Here is an 11,607-nt window from a genome sequence, read left to right as displayed (position 1 = left end):
TCTCTCTCTCTCTCTCTCTCTCTCTCTCTCTCTCTCTCTCTCTCTCTGTCTCTCTCTGTCAATGAAAACTTTGTTTACCTCCCCTTACAAAGGTAACAAATTACTCTGAATTATTCCAGTGGCAAGGAGCTAACTACAAGTAGTCACACATTTTAGTTTTTATCTGCTGTCCAAGGACCAGGCTAGCTAAATTCAGAGAGACTCATCACCATAAGCTGGAAATGAATAAGAACTGTCTCTGGCCAAGGGAACTCATGCAAAAGATAAAAATATAAAATGGCCCTCAGCTCTATAAAGCCTCTGCCTGAAATGACAGTAACAGAAATGAAATTTTTAGCTGAGAATGCTAAGAATTTAACAGCTACAGATAGAATTCAATGTATAAGTTTTGTCTAATGACTAAAGAGATGGCATTCTACCAAATGAACTGAACCATAACCATACTGACATTCTCATTTTAAATGAATCTAGATTGTGAGCTCCTTGAGGGCAGTGACCATCCTTTGTCTCTTTTTATATCTCCAAACCTAAGGCAACAAGAAATATCTTTTTTTTTTTTTGCTTTTTGGAGGGCAATTGGGGTTAAGTGACTTGCCCAAGGTCACATGACTAGTTTTTTGTGTTAAGTGTCTGAGGTCAAATTTGAACTCAGGTCCTCCTGACTCCAGGGCTGGTGCTCTATTCACTGTGCCACCTAGCCGCCCCAAGGAATATCATTCTAAGAATACCTGGTCATATTGCCATCAGGTACAATGAAGGGTTTAAACAAACCACCATGAAAAAATTCTAATTTACTTTCCAACATGGGTTATAAAAGATAAAAACATAGAAAAAAATATATATATAACATATATATATATATTAATAGTGCAATGTGAACTTCCAAACTAATACATTCCTGGATACTCTGGTAACATTAAAGCAAAGACAGTCAGTCACAGGGCTGGATGGTGAGAACTCTTTTCAGGATCAAGAAATGAAAAGGGCACAAATCTATGGTCTACTCAGAAGCCTCATTCTTATATATTATGAATAATTCTTCAAGAAGAATAAGGGGAAGCTTGACATAGAAAGCACTGAACATCATAAAAACTGAATGGATTACATCTCAAAAGATAAAAAAAAAACAACTTAGCAGTCAATTGAAAATTATCTGTCTTTGTGTAATAAGATCAACAGTTGGTTAGAAGAAACATGGGAAAAAAAGGTGAAAAGAGGTTAAGATAAAATAAAACATTGTATACAATTAAAAATATCCTTGACCTGACTTATTTTAAAAAGCAGTTGAATGGCAATGGGAAACAGATAAAAATAAAGATATTGGTTCGATTCTAATTTCTTAGCAGCATCACAAGTTTCAAAGGGGCCAGAAACCACCTCGGTCAGCAAACATTTGATCTTTTCAAGCAGAGTTTTAGCAACAAATAACAACACTGGTAGAGTACAAGTTCATCTGCAAAACATTACAGAAAAGGAGCATAAAAGATTACAAGCAATATTGCCTCACAAAACTTAAGAGGAAATTAAAGGGAAGCAAGTTGCAGATAGTTTGGAATGTGGTCTGGCTAATTCAGATTAATTAGTGAAGATTTATATGTGAAATTAACAAGTAAATATGAAATTGAACAGATCTGCTGGCATTTCAATATCTTTATCGGTGATACTTGGATTTCAACATTTGTAATCTATTAACATAGCGCCAGATTACTGTGTGAAGTGTCAATGACACTTAAAAAGTTGGGAAGATTAATTAAACAAATTAATCATAAGAAGTGTGCTTATATCACGTAGTTTTAAAATGTCTCACAGATTGATTTTCAATATATCTCAAAGTAACGAAGATTAGAGAGAGCAAAAAAAAAAAAACTATTACTGGAAACTACCAAAAACAAATAAACAAGGAGATATTAACAACTATGTCTACTTCTAAATCTATAAAAACTTTTCTGGTAATGTCTACGCACATTTTGGCAGATATTTCTTTAGTGAGAAACTCATTGTTAGTTGAATAAGATATATAAATAAGCTCTCATTATTGATTTTTAAAAAAAATATGATATACTATAAGACAATATATAAGATCTCATCATTAATTTTATATGTGTATCACGGACCCCTTCAGCAGTTTGGTCAAATCTATTGGCTTCTGTTTTTTTTTTTTTGGAAGGGGGAGAGCAAGGCAAATTGGGGTTAAGTGACTTGCCCAAAGTCACACAGCTAGTAAATGTTAAGTGTCTGAGGCCAGATTTGAACTCAGGTCCTCCTAACTCCAGGGCCGGTTCTCTATTCACTGCGCCACCTCGCTGCCCCCCACTGCACCACCTAGCCTCCCCAGCTCCTTCTCAATAATATTTTTAAAAGTACTTTATTGAAATACAGTAATAAAAATATTTTTGAAACAAGTTAAAAGCTCCATGTTAAGAACTATTAAAGGGGGCAGCTAGGTGATCTCATTGATTCAAGAGTTCCCTTTAATGCAATCTATCTTTGCATACCCATACTGTGAGACTCTTGTCCATATTCTCCCATAAGTTCAATAAATGTGCTGGAGGTCTTCTTCACCTTCTTCTAAAATCTTGAGAATACCAGCACCGCACTCTATCTACTTGTCATCTCTCTTGCCATGTGACCAGCCCATCTTCCAGTCATACACTTCCTTCATAATGTCCTTTACTCCTGTTCTTCAGAGTTCCTGGTTGGTCTTGTATTGCAACCTGCATGCATCCATCATGAGCTTTTCCACTGCCCTTTATGTCAATCACAAAGTTTCAAGTGTTCCACTTTTTGCTGCCATATAGCAATATTGGTAAGATGTTGTGGAAAATATGGACTTTTGCTTTGAATGGGGCTTGGAATCAGTAAAAGAGCTTTGAAATTTCCTGAAAGAAATTCAGTGTGCATGAACTATCTGTCCCAGTTATACATAATATTGGACAAGTTTTACAGGATGATTCTCCAAATTCATGTTGAAATCTGGGTAATATGCATTTTTCATTCACTTAATTTTTCATGAGCAGATTACAAATAGAGATTGCAGATGTTTAAGTGATATCTTTAAGGGGATTTTGCAGTGTTCCAGAACTTAATGCAATCAGCACAAGGCCATCTACCTCAGTATTTACCCCTCCTCAACCTGTATTCTGCACTGCATCCCCTCCATCACAGCGACAAACACTTTTGGAATGCAAGACACTGTTTTGTGTCCTATTGTTACCCTTTTTACTGAACTGACCCTGTTAACTGACTAATTATAGTCTATATCAGTGTTGGTTCTGTTATTTTACTGCATGTATTTTTCTCATGATTCTTTTTAAAGCAAACTCTGGTCTTAGATCTGATAACTCCCACATCAATACTAAACCTTTTCCTGTTATTTGGTACTATTCTTTTCTAATGCCTACCAATACTTTTATTTTAAAAAGTATTCATGATACAGAGGCATGAGGTTTTCTGTTTAATCTCCCCCTCTCATTTCTTTTTCCTTAACCATACTTTTGTATCCTACATTGCCATGGCCACAAAAAAAATCTTCAGCAGGTGATCAGCTTACTAGTGATGTTCTATCTATAATTACTTAGGTTGGTCCTCAGAAAGCAGACTTCTCTTAGCAAAGACATATTTGACATCTTTATAGCATGGACGATCCTACCAGAGCTTATGATCCACCAGCCTAGTCTTTGAGAATTCAGCGCCACTTCCACACCACAATGAAGGCTTTTGATGCAATAAGCAGCTCAGGATTACTTGAAACTATTAAGTTTCTTAAATATCAACCAGCCAATGAACAATGAGTTGGGCAGAGAATTCAATAGGTGTAATAAATTAGACTAGATTGTACATAGCAAAACATAGTTTCAAGGATCCCAAACTGCTTCTTGCATCAAAAGTCTATCTTTTTAAGACTTAATATTCTCCCCAGTGTTATCTATCTTTGATTTATGGAGCACCATGGTCTCAGAAGGATGGGAATTTCAGATGCTCTAATAGACAATGAAAAAAACATATGGCAGAGATGCTGTAGTACATTGTCCAACATGGGTTTCAAGTAAAAAAATGTAGCTTCAAAGACACCATTAAAGATATGTGTACCTAAAAAAGGAATCAGGTTACATAGTATATAAAAAATGAAAAACCAGACAGATACCCATAGGTATATCAGTAGTGTGTTGAGTAAAACTACATAGAAGATAATTTGAAGGTTTTGTGATAGAAAAAATAGTCATTGATAAGACCTGTCCATGTTAAATTATGGAGAGGCTGAGATCTGGACCTGTGTTATCATAGATATAGGGATCTCCTATTAGGAAAACTCCCTCCACCAAAGCATTAGACAGCTATTTAACTTGTCTTGGGCAGAGGTATCAAAATGCATACTAGCAAAACTCCCAAGTGAGCCTGAACCAGATTAAAACATAAATAGGAAATGTTTAACAAAATATATAAGAATATAATACAACATAGATAATGTTAATTTATTGTTTTCTAAGTCAATATGCAGTCTCAAGGATCCATTTCTATTTGAGTTTGATACTACTGGTCTGGGATACTCAAAAGTCTGTAATTTACTCAAGTTCAAAAAGTAGGTCTGTTTCAGAGGAAAGACTTGAACTCAGGTCTTAGTAAGTCAAGGTCATCTCTCTAGTGACTATTCCATGCTTCTTCTGTATACTGTTACTCCAACTGCCTGCTATATATCTCCCCCTGAATGGATAATCCACCAGCACTGCACACTCAACAGTTCCAAATGTGAACTCGTATTTGTCAAAACCTACTGTCTTTCTCCTTTCCCTATTGTTGGTAATGGCAGAGTTACTTGGGTCACAAACTTTCATCTTGCTCTCTTCCTTCTCCCTTAATCATATCTAATTTTATTGTTTCTATGGCCACTACATCTCTTCTATCAGTGGTGTAAAACTCAAATAGAAGTGGATCCCTGTATTAACTTAGAAATTACCACAAATTACCATTATCTATGTGTATCGTATTTTAAATTATTTTGCTAATCATTTCCCAATGACATTTTAATCTGGTTCAGGCCATACTTGGGAATTTTGCTGACCTTGAGTTTGATATCTCTTACTCCACTCATACTATGAGCACACTAGTTCAAGTACTTATCACCTCTCACAGCCTCCTAAGCTTCCTTCCTTACCTGCCCTCTTTCCTGTTTCTAATTCATCCTTCTCACAACTACTACAATAATGAATATCTGTCTATGCCACTCTCCTCAAAAAGTCTTCAGTAGTTTCCTATTTTTCCCAACTTGTTATCTCATCAGTACAGGAAGCTGCGGATAGGGACTAAATCCTCTAACTACTATGTCATACTCCCTATTATTCCTTTGTAAAAATTTTAAGATCCTTCCAATTTAGCTCCAACTTACTTCATCATCCTCCTTTCATATAATTCCTCCATAAGGATGCTATGCTCCAGTCAGATTGAGCAATTTACTATAATCTCATCTTGCTCTGCCCCATCTGACCTCCTTGTATCTGCCCTTCTCCATTCTGGGAACATATTCTGTCTATATCTCCACCTGCTAAAATCCTCTTCTTCAAGGCCCAGTAGGACTACCACCTCTTCTGAAAAGTTTCCTCTTAACTCTCTAGTTGCAGGGATCACAATTAATTTTTTTAAAGAACTTTTCCTGGATCCTCCTGTTTTTCTCATTATATACTTATTTTTGTCATTTTTTATTTATTCACACCTTTATCCCTTGTGTTAGATAAGAAGTGCCCTGAGATCAGGGATCGTGTCATATTTCATCTATATATCTTTAGCATCTAATAGTGACTTGCAAATGATTAGATTTAATAAGGTTATGTTGTCAGGGAGATTAGATTATTTGTGCAATACTTAATATTTATAGATTTATAACTAGAATGGGCTTTAGTGACATATGCAATTTTGTTCAGTAAAACTTTTTATTAAAACAATGGTATTTTATTAACATGCTTACTTTAGGCTATAAGCTCATGGCACTTGGTAGAAATCTATAATTTGTAGTTCTAAAATAAAACGTCCATACTAAAAATCTAGCTCAATATTTGATATATTGTCATCTTAATAAATATTAAAGAACTCATATTACAGAAGATGAACTTTCCTTAGTAAGGAGTTTATTCTTTTTCCTACAGGTATGTTTCTAGCTGAAATGATAGAAAAATATTTCGTGTCCCCTACCCTGTTTCGAGTGATCCGTCTTGCCAGAATTGGCCGAATCCTTCGTCTCATCAAAGGGGCGAAGGGGATCCGCACGCTGCTCTTTGCTTTGATGATGTCCCTCCCTGCTCTGTTTAACATCGGGCTCCTGCTCTTCCTGGTCATGTTCATCTACGCCATCTTTGGAATGTCCAACTTTGCTTATGTTAAGAAAGAATATGGAATTGATGACATGTTTAACTTTGAGACCTTTGGCAACAGCATGATCTGCCTCTTCCAAATTACCACATCTGCTGGTTGGGATGGTTTGCTTGCACCCATTCTTAACAGTGGGCCACCAGACTGTGACCTAGACACAATTCACCCCGGAAGCTCAGTCAAAGGAGATTGTGGGAACCCCTCAGTTGGGATTTTCTTTTTTGTCAGTTACATCATCATCTCATTCCTGGTGGTGGTAAATATGTACATTGCTGTTATCCTGGAGAATTTCAGTGTCGCTACTGAAGAGAGTGCTGAGCCACTGAGTGAGGACGACTTTGAGATGTTCTACGAGGTCTGGGAGAAGTTTGACCCTGACGCCACCCAGTTTATAGAATATAGTAAACTCTCTGATTTTGCCGCTGCACTGGATCCACCTCTTCTTATAGCAAAACCAAACAAAGTCCAGCTTATAGCCATGGACCTGCCCATGGTAAGTGGGGACCGAATTCACTGCCTTGATATCTTATTTGCTTTCACAAAGCGTGTTTTGGGTGAGAGTGGAGAGATGGATGCTCTCAGAATACAGATGGAAGATCGGTTTATGGCATCTAATCCTTCCAAAGTCTCCTATGAGCCAATTACAACTACTTTGAAACGGAAACAAGAAGAGGTTTCTGCTGCTATCATTCAGCGTAATTTCAAATGCTATCTTTTTAGACAAAGGCTTAAAAAGGTACCAAATGACTATAATAATGATAATGGTAAAGGTAGGGTAGACCTACCTATTAAAGAGCATTTAATTATTGATAAACTAAATGGAAACACCACTCCAGAAAAGACAGATGAAAGTTCCTCTACAACCTCTCCACCTTCATATGATAGTGTAACAAAACCAGACAAAGAAAAGTTTGAAATGGACAGACTAGAAAATGGAAGTAAAGGTAAAGATGTCAGGGAAAATAAAAAGTAAAAAGAAACAAAGGACTCTCTTTGTGATCAATTGTTTACAGCCTGTGAAGGTGATGTGTTTGTGTCAACTGGACTCCTTTAGGAGGTCTATGCCAAACTGTTTTTTTCAAACATACCTAAGGTCAGTGCCTCTCATAAGACAGTGACCCCTCTCTGTCACTGTAACTCTGTAAAACAGGGTAACAACACTGACAGGGGTTTGCTGTTCCCACTACCAACTGACACTGCTGAAGAGAAGAGACAAAGTGGCTACTTAGTCTGTAGGGACCAGTTAAGTTCTGCAAAGAGATTGATATGATTACATAAACACCAAACAGCTTTAGCATAGTAATTGTATCCACTATTTCACATGCAACATTTGCCATGTTGTTTTTTTTAAACAAATTTTGACCTAGTTATTTTGTCATTTCTTTAATTTACAAGTTGTTCACTACCCTTTGTGACTTTGTAAATGAGTTTAAAATTTTAGAAAAATATGTAAGAACCAAGAGCTCTGCTCTACTGGTTCCATCAAATATACAGACAGAAGTTATGTGCTATCACAATAGCTACGATTCTAGCTTACCCTCAGAGACAGAAAGATATATACAATGTTGACAATATTTACAATCCTTCCATTTCCTATATGGCCCTAAATCTGGGAGTGTTTCCGCTTATTATGTGTATCGCATTGCAAACACTTTTATGTGCCTGTAAAGTCTCCTCTAATTATTTTTAATGAATTAATTTGTGAAAATAATTCTGTTTCAGCAAGTGCAAATTTCCTTCCAAGTATCAACCTCCTGTATTTTGTTTTGGTTAAATGTTACTTTCTAGAAAACAGATGAAGGAATCTGCTTCCGCAAAGTAACAGACAAAACATTTCACAGGAGAATAGTTGTTCCACATTCTCCTGCAGTATTGCTTAACCATCTCCTGCTCTCAACAAAGCTGACATTTTTGTCAATGAAACAGCCTCTGTTATGTAAATAGTTATTTTATCCTGTGGTGCATGTTTGAGCAAATATATATGGCCAGATAAATAACTTTTATGAATCAAATATGTACCACAGTATGTGTAATTTTTGCAAGCGTGCAGCAACGAATATGATGTATCCTGTACCATTCATTATACATAGTTTGGAGGCTCTCACTAACGCATGTTAATATTGCTTGTGCTGCTGCTATAGCTTCTTGCTCCTTCCATTCTTCTTCATGTCTATTATAGAAAGCCATATGTTGGTGATAAAGTGAAAACAAATATTCAACCAGACCTCTGTCTACTATGTCATGAGTAATAGTTTACATTTCTTTAACAGCTTCTTTAGTTTTGCTTTTCAAATCTGAAGTGACTATCATATGGTGTCTATCAAGATTTTAAGAAAACACCTTGAAGACTGCCTATCGTGCTAAAAGAAAACACCTTTACTTTATTTTTTGTTTTAAAAATTTGTTAAAACATGTCTAAATATAAATATTGTAAAAATGTTGTTTTATTTGTCAGCATTCTGTACATAAGAAATTATTTTCAGGTTGGTGTCATGTTTATTTTACTTTATGCTTTCACTTTTTTAAAACCAATTAACAACTACGGACTTTTGAATCCATAATACTTTTCCATGAAGAACTTCTCAAAATAAAAGAGAAAGGGTATTTGTGGGTTCCTTTGCTTTGATACAATATTTCTAATCATTTCACAGTGTAAAATGCATTATTAGGGGAAAAAAACAGACCCAGTTCATTTGTTTCTAACTATACTCACTGCAATATAATCCATTTTCATAATCATGTTATCTCTTTCATTATTTATTTACACAGATAATTCTTATTTTCTTTAATTCATGCTGCTCTAGAATTGTTGCAGAAATTATGTGGGATCCACGCTCTTAATTCACAAAAGCAAAGTAGCAAAGTTGTATGACTACTCAATGTAAAACAATTTGTTTTTCTTACACAAGCAAAATTTTAATGTAGAGTACTTTTATAAAGCTATTGACTTGTAGTAAGTGTGCTGGTGACTTGCATGCAAGAAATTGCTATTCCCTTTAAGAATGGTGAGATACATTATTATTGAGCCAAAAGAATAAATATTTCATTTTTTATTATATTTAATTTCTTGGCCTCTGCTCTTTTGTTGTTGAAATTTAAAAAGATGGACTGATGTTAAGGGAATTTTGTACTGATTTTAACAACTAAACATATAAAAATTCTTGTTAATTTTTATAAGAATATATAGTACATTATTTCAAGAGAAAGAAAAAAACTCATTAGAATTTGTGTGTATATGTGTGAATTGGTTGTATACAAAAGACCCCCTGTTCCTATTTGTCCCCAAATCAAAAATCTTGAGGTTGCTATCCAGCTATAATATTTGGTTATAGTACTTACTAATTATGAATACCATTTCCAAGTGACTATTATCTCGGAACCCAGAATTCTGGTCCCAATTCTTTTCAAACTAACTGAAACTATTCTCTAACTTCTTGTCAACATGTAATTATTTTGTGGACACTTTCTCTGAATTCCTACAAATGATGTACTGTGTACTAATGATTTACTGAAGGAGAAATTAAATTTCTTTTAGATAATAACATAATTTAATATCCAAATCATATAATCAGATAATTTTAGAGTCATCTCTTATAAGATTTCCCCTCTTCTCCCATTTTACAAATGGAAAAACTACAACTGGAAACCAGAGATAGGTTCAGTGATCTTCCCAGAGTCACAGTTAATTAGAAGCTAAGCCAGGAGTGGAACCTGGACATTCTGACTTGTAGTCTTGTAATCTTTCTACTAGCTGATATCTGATTTAAACCCATATTTGTGGGGCTCACTGGAAAAATCTTCAATTTCCAAGTGTATATTTTTAAATGTGGCATAACTCGAAATAGAAAGTATTCTAAAATTACACCCCCCCCCAACATTTGTAGTTAAGTGATATATGATTGATGAAACTCTGTTGGCTTCATCTGCTTGAGGCTTTTTGTTCATCAGAGCAGATGAACAAACATCATGGAGAAGCTACACAATGCTTTGCAGCTTCCTGGTCAGTTCACTCATTACATAATGTCATCATTAATCAACTAATTCATTAATCTTTTGTATTACAACTGAATAATACATATCAAATGCTTAAAGCTTCTGTAATTTCATTAGTGTATTTCTATCACTGATTCAGAATGAACTGAACAGATAATCTTCAAGAGTTGCTGTGACCAAAAAAAACACACTATTCTACAGTCAGCCTGGTAATGAACCTCTTCCACTTTATTAAGCTAGTCCTTTCATGACATAACGGTCCATCTCCAGATTCAGACAAAAAGCCTTCCCAGATTGGTAGGCCCTGGATGCTTCACTGACATCACCTCTGAGAACCCAAGCTCATCCCTTTGCCACAATAAGGAATCAGAATAGGATGCTGAAGTGAAATAACTGCACTGCTTCCCATCAGGAATATGAAGTGACTTGGAGTAACTTTTAATGGAAAAAAATATTTAAAGTTCTTTCCAATCAAATGACAGTAACATATTTATAATCATATCAGAAATCATATCACAAGGCTCAAGTAACACAATGACCCTATGTGTCAGATGGAATAAATATAATTATTCTCACACTACAGATTATTTTGAAACTCTGAAAGGTTAAATTTTATTTAATCTATGATCTTGTGGTTGTACAGTTGTATCCTACTTTTCATGATCCCATGTACCACAATGTCCATAGGGTATTTTGGCAAAATACTGGAGTGTTTTTCTATTTCCTTCTCCAGTGAATTAAGGCAAAAAGAGGTTAGGTGATTTTCCCAGGGTTACTTATCTAGTAAGTGGCTGAGGCTGAATTTAAACTCATGGCAGAGTTGGAAATTAAATTTAGGGCTATGTTTCGTGTCTGGTGTCCTTTATCCTCCTCTATACATCGCTTCCTAAAATATGGAACTGAACTTAAACCTAGACTAGGTTTCAATGCCTGGTGCCCTTTTCACTCCTCTATGTACCTCTTCCTAAAATATGGACTTGAACATATGGAAGCCAATGGGATCTTACCAGTCTTTTTAAATCACTTTCCCAAAGAAAATAATTTTTCAAATTAGAGTTTGTACATAGATCTATTTCTCAAAGGAATTTCAGAATACTTTGTTGAGTTGGCTCTATGAATAAAAACACAGAAATTCAACAAAAAGAATTCACATTTACAAAGAAATTCACATTATGTGGAGCTAAATTCCTACTTCTTGGTAAAAATAAATAAATGTTTTTTTACTATCTGGCAGGGCCAGCAAATGGGCATTTT

General features: G+C 35.2%; 1 protein-coding gene across 3 annotated transcripts in view; it reads left to right on the top strand.

The window, feature by feature from the left end:
- SCN3A (sodium voltage-gated channel alpha subunit 3) overlaps positions 1-9,378 on the top strand; it is a 107,917-nt gene extending 98,539 nt beyond the window's left edge. For all 3 annotated transcript variants that reach the window (XM_069080794.1, XM_069080793.1, XM_069080795.1), the window contains one exon: positions 6,138-9,378. In XM_069080794.1, coding sequence (XP_068936895.1) covers positions 6,138-7,333 — 1,196 coding nt within the window. In that variant the 3' untranslated portion in view covers positions 7,334-9,378. The remainder of the gene's footprint in view (positions 1-6,137) is intronic.
- Positions 9,379-11,607: the final 2,229 nt, after the last annotated feature.

The sequence above is a fragment of the Petaurus breviceps genome, unplaced genomic scaffold (assembly GCF_028583685.1).
Source record: "Petaurus breviceps papuanus isolate PSGF00001 unplaced genomic scaffold, PetGlider_PUasm1.0 91133, whole genome shotgun sequence".
Classification (NCBI taxonomy): domain Eukaryota; kingdom Metazoa; phylum Chordata; class Mammalia; order Diprotodontia; family Petauridae; genus Petaurus; species Petaurus breviceps.
This window is presented reverse-complemented; position numbering and strand designations above follow the sequence as displayed.